The sequence below is a fragment of the Anoplopoma fimbria genome, chromosome 16, assembly GCF_027596085.1.
Source record: "Anoplopoma fimbria isolate UVic2021 breed Golden Eagle Sablefish chromosome 16, Afim_UVic_2022, whole genome shotgun sequence".
NCBI classification, from domain to species: Eukaryota; Metazoa; Chordata; class Actinopteri; order Perciformes; family Anoplopomatidae; genus Anoplopoma; species Anoplopoma fimbria.
Genome location: NC_072464.1, coordinates 19,086,118 through 19,103,503, shown reverse-complemented (window position 1 = coordinate 19,103,503; position 17,386 = coordinate 19,086,118). Strand labels below are relative to the sequence as shown.

The 17,386-nt window shown below is 39.1% G+C and overlaps 1 protein-coding gene across 4 annotated transcripts in view; it reads right to left on the bottom strand.

Annotated features, from left to right (window-relative positions):
* Positions 1-5,095, bottom strand: part of pard3bb (par-3 family cell polarity regulator beta b) — a 196,814-nt gene extending 191,719 nt beyond the window's left edge. For all 4 annotated transcript variants that reach the window (XM_054615426.1, XM_054615428.1, XM_054615427.1 and 1 more), the window contains exons 1-2: positions 4,882-5,095; positions 4,539-4,766 (exon numbers count right to left, since the gene is read on the bottom strand). In XM_054615426.1, the coding sequence (XP_054471401.1) occupies positions 4,539-4,655 (117 nt within the window). In that variant the 5' untranslated portion in view covers positions 4,656-4,766; positions 4,882-5,095. The remainder of the gene's footprint in view (positions 1-4,538; positions 4,767-4,881) is intronic.
* Positions 5,096-17,386: the final 12,291 nt, after the last annotated feature.

The window sequence follows — 17,386 nt, the reverse complement described above, 5'->3', positions numbered from 1 at the left end:
CAATTAACCAAATAATGACATACTTGCTGAGTGACAGGCTAGAGACTAACGGATCAGCGAGGACACAGCGAGGACTATCAGCTGGACATGAGCGCCCAAACCCCTCTGAGCTGTTGCACTGGAGCCAAATATCAAGGCTATATTATGTCCACTCACTCAAACTCCTTTTTTTTCTCTACAGTTTATTGCATAGTGCTCTGTGTCTCTCAGCTGCCTAACATGTTATAAATACACATTGTCCACAAGTTGTAATATCAAGGCAAACGTGTACATATCTGGAAGGGACTATTTAATTAAGGCCAGAATTTTAAATATCAATACTATGACAATAAGGGTGCATTCCCAAATTATTGCCAAATGTTTTCCCAAAATATTTCCCAAATTATTTCCAAATGTTTTCCCAAAATATTTCCAAATGTTTTTCCAAAAGCTTTCTAAATTCTTTCCCAAAATATTCCCATTTTTTTCCCCAAAATATTTTCATTTTTTTCCCCAAAATATTTTCCAAAATAATTAAATATTACCTTTTATGAACACATATCTGGTAAACACGAGATTTAAATTGGTGCATTTGTGTCCTGAGTGAGAGTCCACAGAAAAAGGGGACTTTCCTATGCAGTAGTTTGAAAAAAGTCTGGTTTACCATACATACAAATACATCAGCAGGACTCTTTCTTTGCCTTTCACGTTCTAATGCCATATGTCTTCTCTTTACAACTTAGGTTCATTGCTGGGTAACACAAAGGGGCATAAAAACTATAATAATTAAGCTGTGATCAATGTGTATTTCAAAGAAAAGGAAAAAACTCAATGCAACTGAAACAGAAAATAAATCCTCTCTGAAACTTAACTTAAGACTAAACCTCAAAAATCCCCTCACTAAAACGTAGCTTTAATGTCTATTCTAAGTGTTAGCTTCTTCTTAAGCGCCTCTGTGGGAACTCCTAACAAAGTGTCAGTTAGCTACAGAAGAACAAACAAGATTAAAGAAAACGTTTCTCATACAAGCAGCATACTTTCTGAGTAGGATGACGCAGATAGGGAGGAGGGGAAGAGGGGAAGAGGACGGAAAAGCAAGCTGTCTCTGTGACAATTTAAAAACATGATTTGCCGAGCACTGGGAGGGAGGATTAGGGACCGGACTGCTCTACAACACACACACATATCCTGCTTTTTCTAATCCTGGTACACATTAACAGACATAATTACACAGCTACAACAGATTAGTGTTGCAGGGAAATGACTGAGTGATGGGAAGAGAGCAAGACAAATACACAGAGAAGCAAATACAAGGAGACAACTGGGGATGAAGTGAAGCAATTAAAGAGAATAGGTATTCTCCATCCCAGAGAGGAGGAATGAGGAAGAGGAGAAAGAAGTTGAGGAGGAGTCAGTCGAAGGAGGTGAAAGGGGAGTTCTGAAAAAAGTTAACACAAACTGAAGAACAATATCTAAAAGAGAAAGAGGCCAAAACTATCAGAAACTGGGATGAACGAGGGCAGGAATGTAAACACAGGAAAAGGAGAGGAGACAGCAAAGTGCTGACAAAGGTGTGGGAGAGAGTAAGACGAGAGAAAGAAAACAGAGGAAGAAGAGAAGAGAAAAGAAGAAGATCAGTAGGAGGGCAGGCCAAAACGCACACAGTGTGCATGTGCTGAACAAGGCATTTCGTTCACACATACAGGAAGCAAAGAATTGAAACACTCTGGGAGCTAATCGATAGAGCAGGGAGGGTGCATCATTACACACATCACTGCTGCAGGAAAACACACCTGGAGCACCACCTCTTCCTCTGAGTGAACATCTATAACACCTAAAATGATGCTGCACTTCTGTTAGACCCTAAATAGGCCTAAAATGCATTCCTGCATGCCGAGTGTATTGTGTAAGTCAAACTGAAATTAAAATGAATGACTTCGTTAAATATCATACATTACTGTTGCTCAGGGGGAATTACTTTTTGGTTCAGACAAATAATGTCAGTACAGGTAATTGAATTGATGTAGCCTAATATCTGTGTGGGCAGGCACTAAAAATTGTTTATAATATCACTTAAATTCTATATTTTGGGGTCGATGTCGTTGCTTGTTAAAGTCCCAGTAAAACAGGAGTTGAAGCGTCTTTGACTTCAGTCTTGTGAAGCATTTTCCCAGTGAAAAGGAATATACGAGGGATGTACAGATACAAGAGGGACTGAAATCAATCTTTTGCATTTGATTGGGCCGCTAAAAAGTTGATGGGTGTCGAGTTTAGCGCAATACGGCGTTACAGAGGACTGTTAGCTCAAACAAACGAACCGCCTTCACCTTTTGTTAGATTAGGAGAAGAACGAGGGAGAGATGAAAAATAAACTTTACTGATTTTCAACCATTTCTGTTTCACTGCAGTACACGCAGATGAACTGCTCCCGGCCTCTCTCCATGACTCCAGGATGAGTCATCAAACCGCAAATGAAACCGTTTTACAGAAGAGAAAAGAAAGTGGTTTGATGGGGATTTTGACGTTAAAATACTGGGATGCAGAGTTTTCGACATATGAGTGGCACATAACAAGAGATGGCCTTAATGGACAATTAACACAGGGACACAAGATTCTTTCATTTCAGTGGGTCTTTAACAGCTGCTGTTGTTTGAGCTCTCCTGAAATAACTCTATCTGGACATAAAGTGGTATATATTGCTCCTTCAGACCCAGATGCGCCTCTTGTTAGTATAGAGACTTAAAACATTTAAATTGTAGACTATTCATCATTACTTTTAGGCGGAACAGAGTTATCTAATAAAGAACAATGGGAGGTGAAGTAGGAAGTGTTCAAAGAGGAAGAAGAGTTGAAATGAAAGGGAAGCGCGGGTCCCGGCTATGTGGAAGGTGAAGAGGCGATGTACTTGTGAGCAGAAAAGGATGATGGATGAGATGAAGGGGGGGGAAACACAAGAAGCACTGAGGAGAGAGGGCTGATATATACGGGTAGATGAAAGCACATTAAGAGGCAAAAAGGTAGAGAGAGGATGGAGAAAAAAAAAAACGAGTCCATCTCCAGGAGCTGTCTCTATGTCTGTCCCACATAAACACATACGCACAGCTCCGACATCTCCCCCTCAATCACAACCGAGGCCATCTATCCGTACGACTGGTGTGCTCTTTGAATAATGGAGCCAATATGAGGCGAGTCACTGAGAAGATTCGGTGGTTTGATGGGGGTCACGAGGTTCCTGCCCCGAGAGCAGCGCAGGGAATCAACAGCCGTCATAAAGGAATCGCAAGAGGGAGTCATTTGCATTTTACATTCACAACTTAAGTGGAAACGAGTCATGCCTGCTCCTGTCTGGACCATCACAATTCAGATCAGATATGCTTTTAATTTTTTATACAGCAATTATGGAAAACTGGACCTCCATGGCTTTGTCTAATTTCCCAAGACTTTGGAATGTGAAAATCATACGGCCCTTTCGTGATATAAAAAAATGACAGAGCATTCGATTATTCTTTTATGACTTCAGGGAAATCCTCAAATGTTATGAAAGTGCTGTTTCATAAAAAAGTTATCTTGCCTCTTTTTTAAGTCTTTCAGGGGTTCATAAAAATCTCAACACTTTATTACAAAACTAATTCTGACGAGGAATAATGTAGCTAACTGATGGCTCCTAGGTCAAATAGCCTCAAAAAGATTTTATTATTTTTTCACGCTTTTGTTCTTGTTCTTGGACTATTTGGTATCTATGAAAATGAAACTTATTCTACAACTAAAATGATTGCCACCCAGATGAATAAACTGCATTGGCAAGAAAGACACATTTACCATAACTGACTGTCAGATGATACACAAGGTGAGTACATTTTACATATACCTTCCACAGAGTACAGTTACCTTCAAATCATAGTACATTTTTGAATGGCCAGCATCAAAATTTGTAATGTATTAAACATCCACAACAAGCATTGCTTTGGTACCAACAATCCAGTATTGTACTAGTCTGGTAGACTGGTAAACATCTGAAGAAATACTAACTCCTGACCGAAATCACGTGTCATCCTTTTCCAAAATGCGTGCAAGTATTTTTTGGGGGACACTTTTGACTTGATTACTGACTCCTATTTGTTACCTCATTTTATTGTACATTTACATATTTCTATTTTTAAATGATGTCTTATACTTGTACTGTCTGATGTTTACCGTTAATATTTCAGTTATTGTGGATTCTTTACTGTTTTTTATTGCTTATTTATAATACTTGTTTTTTTACTTTCTTTTATCTTGTTTTTCTTTTACTACGTCTCTTGTTCTTACTATAACCTATGCTGCTGTAATTCTGTAAATGTCCCCGCTGCGGGATAATAAAGGATTATCTTATCTTATCTTATCTTATGCACCAACAGATCACCTCGCCAAATTCCTTGTATGTGTACCATACTTGCCAATAAACAGCTTTTGTTTCTGATTACGAGCAGCTGCACCCAATCATACAATTCTGTGTCACAACATATCTTATCGTCCCTCCTAATAAGGTGCATTTTAATATTAAACCCCATGACCCGTACCTGCTCCAGGAGTTTCCTGTATCTCTGCGTGGCCTGCTGGATGAGGTCCCTCACCGTCCAGCCCTCCTTGCAGGGCACCACCACACCGGTCTGCCCAAATGTCACCGTCACCTTCATCGTAGCACACCTCCACTTAATCCAAAGGTGCTGTCCCTTTCAGGATGTAGGTGATGAATGATGATGATGATGCAGGACGGCTCCAAACCTGCAGCTTCACCCCCAGAAAGTCTTGATAAAGAGTCAGGGGTGTGTGTGATCAAAGAGGAAATGCACACACACACACACACACACACACAAAAAAAAAAAGATGATAGAAATGCAGAGTTGATATTGAGTCACTTACATCACTCAAACCAACATGGGTTGTCAAAGTGGTCCAGAGTCAAAACTGAAACTAAAACTCTTCCCTTAAACTTTCATCAGCTGGAAATCAGGAAGTAAGTGTCACACCATATTTGACACTTTGCTATGTGCTACATGATTAGCTCCACACTAAGGAAACAAGCCTGGGATGAGAGCTTCCAGATGATATATCCTCTCCTCCTCTTCTCCTCCACCTTTACTCCACTCCACAAAGCATAAACTACAATACTTGTTGTTAAAAATGCATACACGTGTGTGCAGGCGTGCACATCACAGTGCTAGGCTAAGTTAGCTGAACTTTGGAGGGAGGGATGAAGTCGCTCCAGCATCATTTCATAAGTTTCTTTTTTGCTCCTCTCTCTCTCTTTCTTTCTCTCTCTCTTTTGCAACTTTTGTTTCTTCTTCCAAAGCGGCATGAGACGAAGGTGTTGCACGAGAAGAAGTAGAAGTTGGACGTCAGATGGAGCAGAGCAGTGTGTTGGAAAAGTTTTTTTGTTGTTTGTTGGGGGAGATTCCTGCAGTCCGCTCCTGGCCAGCTCAGTTCCTGACCAGCTTGTTGCTGTCACTTTCTTAAAGGGGACGTGCTCCATTTATTGTGAGGAGGAAACAGCACAATGCATGGATCCACATACAGTTATAGGTATTTATCAAACATGCAACATGGGGGGAAAAAGTGAAAGTCAACTTCACTGAAGGACTATTTTTTTTAATGTACAGTACCAGTCAAAAGTTTGGACACACCTTCTCATTCAATGGTTTTTCTTTATTTTAATTTTTATCTTCAAAGTAGTTTTTTACATTGTAGATTAATATTGCTTTCTCAAAAGACATCCAAACTATGAAGAAACACATATGGAATTATGTGGTAATCAAACAAATGCTCAACATGGGGGAATATGTTTTATATTTTAGATTCTTCAAAGTAGTTGAATGAGAATGTATTCATCAAACTTTTGACTGGTACTGTATATGGAGTATAGCATGCAATTTTAGCTTTCTCAAATGTCAGAAAGAAAAGTACCATTTTGGCGATGATGATGGTGAATAAATGAAGCACACAAGCAGTGTGCTTCATTTATTGTTAGAAGCAAAGAGTAGGCCTGTGCACAATGCATGGATCCACATACTCAGTTATAGGTATTTATCAAACATGCAACATGGGGGGGAAAAGTGACAGTCAACTTCACTGAAGGACTATTTTTTTTAATGTATTCATCCACCAGGCTCTGTTTAGGTACTCCAAACTCTGAGGAAACACAACTCCAAACTCTTTTAGCTTTCTCAAAGTCAGAAAGAGTAACATGCATGGATCTATAGACATTCACAGAAGGTATTTATGTGTGCTTCATTTATTGTTAGGGAAAAATAATGCAACATGGGGGAAAAAAGTGATTTTTTTTAATGTATTCATCCACCAGGCTCTGTTTAGGTCTCCAAAAACAACTCCAAACTCTGAGGAGAACAGCAGAGTTGTGTGTTAATTTGGACCCTCTCAAATTACTATTTATTATCATCTAATTTAATCCAAAAAATTGATTATCCCCTTGTAGACTATTGTCGCGAATTGCTTCAAACCGCTTCCGAATTTGTTTAATTACTATTATGCCCAATTATGCCTAATGTTGCTAATTTGCCTCATACCAAAATGTATATCTATTGTATGTGCTATATTGAAATTAACAATCTCCACTTAATTTAGCATCTGCATGACAGCAAAAAACACAAAGAATTATTTTTTTATATAATTGTATATAAATTCAGTATAGCATGCAATTTTAGCTTTCTCAAATGTCAGAAAGAAAAGTACCATTTTTGACAAATGCTGGCACTATAGACCTTTTCACAGAAGACATTTTAGCATGTCAAAGTAGGAAAATCCCAGGTGCAAAACAATAAAAATGATGGCTGAATTATTTTTAAAATAACTGCTTTAGGTTCCTGGCACACTTGAACAGAACAAAGCAAACGTTAATGTTATAAGTGACACGTGTGCTTCTCTTTTTCCTCTCTTATAATATTTTTTTTTACTTCCTTTGTTTCATAAAAAAAAAATCCTTACTGTTTAACCCATATAAAAGGGAAAAATGTCAAAAGAAATTGTCATTTAATTTAAATAATGGACAAGAAACAGTAAAACTGGTTTGAGTGAATTATTAAATTATATAGATGTAAATATTATTAATAGTAATGGATGATGTTTTATCTTGGTACAATCTAGAGTTGGCATGCTTTTAGTGTCAGTCAAAACTATTTTTAAGGGTTTGTTTAGAAGTCACAGCTATCATCTTAAGGGATCCACATTAATACAGCAGAGAGTCAAACCCCTTGAAGATCTTCTACTGGCTGACACCGGCCCAGCATTAAAATGTTGAAGCAAACAAAAATACCGTATTTACAAAACATTTTAGCTTTCCACAGATTGATTCATCTTCAAAGAGGAGACCCCTCCCCGTGAGGCGGAGTTTGGCTTTGTAATTAGCAGCTTGAATATATGCATGTGTATGTCTGCTAATTGATTTTGGCTAGGTTTAGTTTCTGGGTCACTGAATTCCATTGCTTCTAATGAACCCCAAGGGAGGATGAACATTGTGCATGCATGCATCTTTTTCTCTCCTTCTTTCTTTGGTGAAAGTTTGAAAGTTTGAAGTACACTTGAGTAATCATTAAGGATGTGAATTTTGAAATGAGGCAAACCCCCTTTTTTCGCTTTCTTATAACTTGTCTGATTTCTATAAATAACATGAATATATCATTTTTATGAAAATGGTGAAAGCATTCAGAGCCATGCGCAATAAAATAACACTGTAAAATGTAATAATGAAAGATGAAAGGACTAAAAGGTTTAACGTTACTCCGTTTCACCTGAAAAAAAATATTTCACCAGCACTGCTAGGCCTTTTTCATAGAAGACATTTTGACATTCTCATCATTGAATCCTCAGAGTTGTAAATATCATTAATGGTGGATTAATTCCATTTGATTGCTTTGGTTACTTTTTTGTCTTTTTTCTTCTCGATAAAAGGAGCAAAGGCAAGTCCTCCATATTAAACAATAAGTTATGTTGTTTGTCCCTCCCCTTTTAGAAGGACACATGGAGGAGCAACATGACATTATTACTCTGTACCTTCAAAAACCATCCCAAATCAGATCTATTTTATGATGTGAAAACGCAGTTAACTATAGTTAAGGTTTGGTCAGGTTAGGTCATTGACTTGGTTAGGTTTAAGGAAAGATCTTTGTTATCAAACATTATGGTTTGGGTCAAATTTATAAGGTTAGGGGACCTTTGTCATCATGGTTACAATAATAAACACGTGTAAAAGTCTGATGTTCTGTTGACCCATTTATCCATTTTTCCTACGTTGAACCTGAGTGTCTAGTTGGAGAAAGAGGAAGAGGAGTTTTTACCCTACACATATACAGTGTCACAATGCCTCATTATGTAATGTACTGTCATTAAAAAGGAACCAACCTGATACACACCTTTTTATTGTACATGCGTACATATCAGATGCATTCATTCATACTAATGGGGAGAATGCAGCCTATAGTGATAACAAGGAATAGGACTACTGTTGCAATAATAGAAAAAGTTTGATTTTATTTTTCACTCACAGAGTGTATTTTAACCTTGATACATAGAGTTTGCCCATTCCCTCTCCTCGTCTCATATGGTAAAAGCCTAACCTCAGCAGCTCTCTGTGTGGTGCCTCCTCCATTATGAACTGATATGAACCGCAGCGAACATGCTAGGATGTGAATGCTCCCCTGCTGTTGGGCCAGATGCATCCAGACCCTGGCAAACAAATCAACACCTGTGGTAGAACATGTTCTGCTTTTCAAAAAAAGAAAAGGGAAATTAAAGAGCGCAGTGGGAGAGAGGAGAACATTACAAGATGCTGGTGTATCACAGGCAGGGTGAAAACTCACATACAGGGTGCACGTACAGTTCGTACTTTACATGAATGCACTTAATTACTTCTCTTTTGTCCATCATGCAATCTCTCCATCACCCCTTATTGAAATGAGACTAAATTATATTATTATCCACATGCATTATCCATCATGCTTTTAAATCACCCGAAGCAGCCTCGGACGACAATCAGAATGGAGAGGGAGAGTGAGACACATCTGGTATACGACAACAGGGTTCCACACACAAAGTAATACCACCACACACTCATTCCAGGCTAACCTTTGGATTAATGTGGATGTAATACACTCCCTTCTTTTGGGTTTGTATTGGACCCACAGACTGTATATGGATTGGACCATGTCTGCCTTGCATGCTAGCTGAATTCTCTGGATATCATGCGATTTTGCAAGAGTCGCAGGATCACATATCACACAAAAATCCATCTTGTTAGGCTTCAAGTAATGCGTTTGTGTCCGGACCAGCAGTGACCAGAACAATCAGCATCCTGTGAGAAACTACAGGCGTGGTTTAGGTGTGTGTGTGTGTGTGTGTGTGTGTGTGTGTGTGTGTGTGTGTGTGTGTGTGTGTGTGTGTGTGTGTGTGTGTGTGTGTGTGTGTGTGTGTGTGTGTGTGTGTGTGTCACAGAGGCGGCTGTTCAAAACAACAATGGAGGCTCCTAAAGAGGTTTGTTGCTGCAGTAGCATCAGTAATATCAGAACTGGAGAAAATATTTTTCACTAAAAGAAGAGCAAATAACGACACTGAAAGCTTTTCTTGATGGAAAAGATGATTTTGTTCTGCTCCCGACTGGCTTGGTGGAGAGATTTATTGATGGATGGTTCATCAAATCACCCACCAAGTATTTTTTTAAAGTGTGTAAAAAAAACAAACATCTGGAGCATCAGGTTAGGACCATACAGGCTGTGTCCCAATTCATAGTTACAGCCAGCTTTCACTTCAGAACAAGAGGCCAAAGAGACAAAGAGACACAGGCAGACATTTGGTTGGAGAGGACAAGATACATGGTAAAATACTATGTATACTACAGCATATTTATAAGATAAATGCAATACTGTACATACTGAATGCACGCTTGTTAGACCTCTGCTGTTTTTGCTTCCACTTGACATACGATAATACTGTAATGGCAACTAATGTTGGCCTAAATTAATGCAAATTTTAAGTAGCAACCCATGACTTCATAGTTAAGCCATCAGCCACTGCTTCACAAGGACAAGCCTTTTACATCTGTGAAAAACCAAGGTTGTATCCCCTCAACCAGCAGCACATGAACGTTGTATTCAGCTCTTCCTATACCATAGATGTTATCAGATCTCAGTTATATAGTTCCACTTCCCCCCTTTTTTTTATTGTGAACACATGACCCACAGAAAGCCTTTATGGCCCTAAAATCCATTATGTTAATAGGATGCATTGAATAATGGTTGACAAACAATCTTTTATTGTAAATTCTATTTCTGTGCTATAAAGAAAGCATGTCAAATGGTCCCATACAAATGTCGGTGTCTTCAATAATGCCTTCCTCATCTAATGCTTTTATTTGTGCGGTACTTATTTGTTGTCTTCGTCTTGCTTTTGTCTGCTCACGTTACTTTGCCTGCCCTGTGATGCATTCTAAATCTCCAAATCTCATCAATAAATTATATTAACAAAATAGATACAGCCCAGACAGAATGCCATGCCCTGGTGCTCAACATGTTATATGTTACTGAAAGATTTTTCCTACAGCCTGCAGACTGGTCTTGCGTGTGTGTGTGTGTGTGTGTGTGTGTGTGTGTGTGTGTGTGTGTGTGTGTGTGTGTGTGTGTGTGTGTGTGTGTGTGGGGCCATGTGTCGGCCACAGATACAGACAGATCGATACTAGAACTTGTCAGCGGGGAGATTTCGATCAGCCCACACCCCTAAATCCTCAGAGCCCCCGAACACACATACAGTTTACACACAAACGGTCACACCCTGTGTCCCACTGCACTGTGAAAAGAATAGCAGGAAGTCAATAGACCCTTCCACTACACACACACACACACACACACACACACACACACACACACACACACACACACACACACACTAGTAATAATAGCCCCGTCGATCATCTCTTGTCCGAGCAGAGATCTTCAATGTGTCACATGTGTACAAGCCTTGCCTTTATCCAGGGCAAAGTAAAACCCGTTCATGGCACCACTGGGAATCCTGGATGTATTATGGATGGATGAATGAGTGGAGATGTTGGGAATGGGAAAAAAAACTATAACTCAAGATCAAAGTAAACCCATTTTCCAATGCAAAGCAATGCCTGCTTTGTTTCTGAAAAAAGTTCCATAGGTTTGATGTGTAAAATATTAACAGTGTTGTACAATACATTGTAAGTGAGAGGAGGGATGTTAATAAAGCTCAACTGATTATGAAGAATTAAAGGCCATGTGTTTCAGGCTTTATATCACCTTTTTAAGTCCCCTTTTTATTTAAAATGGCTGTGTTTTTTTTCAAGATCAATTTAGGGTACAGTATTACTTTTCTGCTCCATATTTCTTTCACGTGTCCAACGCTTATGCTAATGTTGGGCCGGTTTAAATATCTTTTATCTTTTCCCGAGTGAAGAACTACTTTGTGACAGAGAGAGATTGAATAGACAAAGAACCAAACATTAAAAGTCAAAGAAAAAGAATTGGCATACATCATCAACAACATGGGGAAAATAAAACAATGAAAGCAAAGCAATGCAAGAAAACAGAAAAAGACAGAGAAAAAGTATTTGTTTGTGTGGACACCTCAGAGAATTTGAGAAAACAAAACTCGGGGGCAGCACCAGGGATGAATCAAAAACCCTGAATACAAAACAATGTCTTTAATTTCACTTTTGCTTACATTACAGGCAGCCCGAAGTACATATTTCAACGAGTAACTATTTCCATGAACATTCCTGTGTTTCTCCATCAGGGCCGGGCTGCCAAACATTTGGACAATATTTGTGTATTACACAAAGAAACATACAAGACAAGAAGAAAGTCAAGCAGGAGCAAGATCAGAACATAGAGGGAAAGAAAAAGACAGAGGAAGACCAAAACAATGAATTCTTTAAGTACCCCAGTTTATTCCAATACTTTTTTTTACTTCTTAAAAGCAACTTTCTCTCATGAAAATTACAAATATCTGTTAATGTTAGATTTAGTTTCATAAATCCGTAGCAATAATTTCAGAAAGCTTTCTACACTTTAGTATCACTTTCTTAAAAATGCAGCATCTAGGTTCCGTACGTCACGCTTATGTGTTTGATTGTTAGCGGGCGTTAATTAGAGAAGACAGGCAGAAAATATGACAAAACACCTGTGCATATCCACACATACACTCACACCTATACAACAAACTGAACCTGAACACACCTTGAGTTTGCATCTCCCTTTCTCTCTTTCACACGCACACACACGCACACACACACACACACACACACACACACACACACACACACACACACACACACACACACACACACACACCACACTCTGGCTGGCTAATAGCTCAATTAACACACTGTCACGTCAGAAAATGTGAGCCCACCGAATCCACCTGATTGCAAAGGGAGAGGAAGTAATTGATACTATATTCGCGGAAAGCTACTTTGAAAACTAATTATGTGTGTATAACAAGCAGAGAATTATTCCGACAGCTCCTGAATACTATTAGTTGGTGGGACCGGGAGGTGTGTGTGTGAGTGTGCGTTATGAGACTGTGCTGTTATCTGTCCATTCACGGCTGATGTCACAGAACTAAGTTGCAATAAACCAGAAGGTCTGTGACTCAACAGGGAACAAACATATTTGGAAACTGATCTTTGTTCTATTTTTATGTAATTTACTCCCACAAATATCCATTTAGTAAGTAACTCTACTTCAAGTAGGAGAGTGCTTCAGGATTGAATTAAAATGGCTTGTAAGACATGAGTTGAGTTGGATTTGATGTCTGTGTGCAGCCAAAGTAGTGTGGGTTGATCATGCATATCAAAACAGATATGAATTTACAGCTATGGGAAATCAAAAGCTCTAACTGAGAACACTGAGTTGCCCTCGTGATCACAGGCAGATTGATTACATTCAAAATCTTTACACTGTTTTCGTGCAAGGAAATATATGAGATATGCTGTGTATTTTTATCATCAAAAAACGTGTTTTTTTTAGAGCCATCAGATCCAAAAGACCAAAACCAAAAAATGTAACTCAAACACAAGTAAATATTGCACATGTTGGGGATATGGAATCCCACACATTTTGTTATTTGGTGAATATAAATGACAGCAGGGCGATGTTTGTGGGTATGACTCAAAATAAACTAGGGTCCATATTCATAATAATACAGGAACATTCACCCATTTCAATGTGGTGGCCCATTGACCTGATTTTAATGTTTTTTGGACAAGAGATGAGCTCTATAGCAAATAAAAATAAGCTATGTTGGGCTACACAGGCAAAACTTTAGCAGATTCAGTTCATTGTTGGTTTTGTTGTATTTGATGACGATAAGTAAAATGTTGAATATCACCAGTTGATCATATTTGCCTTTTCTGTGCAATAAGAATGTGATGAGAGCTGATGAATAGGCTGATGGAATGGGAAGCAGTCTAACTCTGATTTGAATCCGGAGGAATTGCAAACCAAAAGACCAACGGGTTCACGCCCCCTATCTCCTTCTACTCTCTTTTACAAAAAATATGACATTTTCAATGCATGAAGCAATTTAATCTCCCTCTCTTCTATGAAAAACGCCTGTAAATGAGCGCCTGTGAAATTAAGGAGATCGCCCGGAGATTGGTCAGTCCGTCGATCGCTCTCCTTTCTCTCTTTCTCTCTTTCTTTGGCTCCGTCCCGTCTCCCTCTAATACAAAATATAAGATATTATCAATGCATGAAGCAATTTAATCTCTTTCCCTTCGCTCTCTCTCTCTCTCTCTCTTATGAAAACGTCTGTAAATGAGTGTCTGTGAAATTAAGTGGGAGATCGTTCTGTTTTCTCTAAGGTCTGTCTCAGTCTCTCTCTCCGTCTCCCTCTGCTTCTATGATCAGTCCATTTGTCAGAGGTCAGACTTGTTCCCGTCTGGGAGCAGCATTCTGCCTGCCAAACATTCCCCATTACCGTATGTAAATTCATTAATTGCAAACCTATAACTACATCATCCTTATACTCTGACCTCTCTTATCCAGCCCCCACACACACACACACACACACACACACACACACACACACACACACACACACACACACACACACACACACACCATCACTCCCTCTGCCCTCATGCAAATAAGAAACAAATAAATAAAAAAGTGAATACACAAGCATTTTGTGTCTGGGGCAAATCCTCAGAGAGGACTGAGAAACACAGAGAGAGATGAGGAAACAGAGAGTGAGGAGTGAATATAAGGAGAAAAACAAAAAGAAAGACAGAAAGAAAGAAAGAAAGAAATGTGAAGAGATGGGGGCTTATGGGGGCTTACACAACAAGGCACTGGAAAAAAAGAGATGATAGCAGACCGACTGAGTGCCTGAATGAAATCAAGGTTTTTCAGAAAACAGAATAAGATGCAGGGAAAAACATCCCTTTGTTATGTTAAACACGCCATCTCATTGGAAATGTCTTGGCCTGCTTTATTCATCCTAACATTGTCATCATGAATAATAGTGGAGATTGACACAGACTCTTGCTATGGATTAATCCCCGAAGCAGTTCAAAGAATTTTTACACAGAATGCAATGTGTTGATGCCCCTGAGCTGGAGAATAATATGTATATGCTCTTCGAGCTATCCACCTACTGTAAGTGTGCAAACTCTTAAGCTGTCTTATGGGGACAGTTGCAATGAATTGTTCATTGTGTGCTTCCTGTATGCAAATGGAGCGCTCCCTTTCAAGTAGAGATCTGCATTGCTGAAGATCAGCAAATAAAAAAGCAAGTCATGCATCCTTGACGAGAATGTTGCAGGTGGCAGTGCTTCCTCCTAATATCTTTTCTAACAAGTTAAAGATACGAGGGTAAAAGTGTATTGTCAAAGAGTGTAAATATTTGTTGTAATATTTATGCCTTAAGTTGCATTAAATGTCTTGATTCTCAAAATTAAAATGAAATTTAAAGCAGCAATAATCTATAATTTTAATAACAATTGATCAAATGTGGTAACCATAGTGACGGACGCACAGAAAATGATCACCCATCTCAGCTCATCGTCTTCGTTTTACTGTTCGTCTTCATCTAATGAACGAACAGGTCAGACCGTCCTCAACATCCAACAGCCCACAGACAAAAGCCCCTATGACACAGCCGAGGTTCAGCCTCAGTGTTCTGTACGAAATGTACAGAGGCAGAATGGATTGTTTCGCTGCTGTGCCGGCAGCGAAAGAGGCTAATGTAATTGACGAGCTGGTGAACATAGTGGTGCACTTTGCATCTTAAGATATTTATTTCCGTCTCTTCGGTGGATACAGAACCAGAGCTAAAAGGAGAGTGCATGTAGGACTCTGGTCAGGTGACCAGAAACACGACTCGGTTAATGCTGATGTTGATTTGCTTGCTGATATGTTCACCATACTTTTATAGTTGCATCTTGTTGCACCGCCCCAAATTGGCCACAAAGAAATCAATTGATGCAGGTTTATAATGACAAATCCACAGACATTTGAATTATGTAAAATACACACTTAGGATTCATCCAACTCACTTCAGAAAAAATGGCTGTGTCTAGAGTCAGGGGACCAGTCAGTTGTCTTCAACAGAAAGAAACACTACAATCCATTTTTTGACTTGATTTCTTAAGATTGTGAATGATTCAGTGGGATTCTGTGCTTTGTGGAAAGTGCTCCTCCCTAGAGTTTCCTTTGACAAGTTTCAGTCACTATCACTGTAGTCTCTGTCACACATTTATCAGATGACTTATTTTCTTTTTTCCTCCACCTCAAATAAATGCTTTCAAGAAAAGCAGCCACACAATCTAGAAATAAGGTGTGTGTGTGTGTGTGTGTGTGTGTGTGTGTGTGTGTGTGTGTGTGTGTGTGTGTGTGTGTGTGTGTGTGTGTGTGTGTGTGTGTGTGTGTGTGTGTGTGTGTGTGCAAACCAGTCTATGCCATCATTAAATGTGTAAATCAATCCCAAATGTGCCATCGCAGAGTTGAGATTATGTTGTTATTTTTCTATCCTCCACTGTGAGAGAAAGTCTGACCCACACACAGAGAGAAACAGAGGGGAATAAGGATGGAGATGGAAGGAAAAACAAGAAAAAAAACATGAATAGTGGGGGGAAAAAAGCGTGAAAAATAACCAGTAACCAAAAGGGAGAGAAGGGATTCCAAAGAGATGATAAGAAAGTGAAAATATTTGCTTTTGACTAGAAAGAAGTGAATCTATTTTGGGGGGGTGGGGATAATGTATATTCAGCCTCATACACTCAAAGCCACAGCTAGCTTAGAAAACACCAACAGATCTATTTATTAGGAAGAATATTTTCAAAGTCCCCTCATATAAAATTCCATTCCTTTGTTCACTTCGCCGAAATAGAATCCACACGCCCACAGTGTGTGAGATATTACTATGTACCTTGTGAAAATGAATTATATATGATTGCCCTGAGACTGTGGCGCTCCTGAAACCTCAGGAAATCATATCCTTCTTCTTCGCACACCTATTTCTTCTTCTGCAGTTTCTGGTTTGTGTGTGTGGAGTGGGGATTGGTAAGTCAACTTTTTAGCCTAGAATAGTGGGGGCAGTGGACGGAGGGAGACATCACAACGCTCTTAAATTGAATTTTCAACAGGCCATGGTTTGAACAGGTCACAGGACTGAAAGAAAAATAAATAGTGAGAGAGAAAGAGAAACTGAGTGTAAAAAGAGGGATTGTAGTGTGTTGTTAACAGAATGAAAGGATGAGAAAGAGGAATAGGAAAGTCTATTTTATTTGGCATTCAATTGTGATCACTGCCTGAACTCAGGCATCTGACACACACACTCACACACACACACACACACACACACACACACACACACACACACACACACACACACACACACACACACACACACACACACACACACACACACACACACACACACACACACACACTGACCTTTCAAAGCTTTCCACATTTTTGATAACCTGTTCTTTTCCCCTCCTTCCCTTTCATTACGGCTCAGGGTAATTTTACCTGAAATCACTCCCAAAAGTAATAAAAAAAAACAAGCAAGAAAAGTACAGATGATGATGATCATTACAGCAGAAAATGTCCTATTCATCTATTGTTATTCCATGTTCATGTGCCTGCGTCTCAGCCTTTAGCCTTGTGGCGTATACTTCACTGACAGGCACTGCATTTTACAGACGTCAGCATGAATGTTAATGCTGCATCCGATCAATAGTGTTTCTGGAAGTTTCACCCTTTAACCTTCTAGAAGAAATAAAGACATTATGTTTTCTGTAAAGCAAATCGAATTGACATTTTCCCTTCAACTTTTACTGGATGTTGGTGCATATTTTTTAAAAATCAATTCAGAATTATCGTGTCCTGCAGGA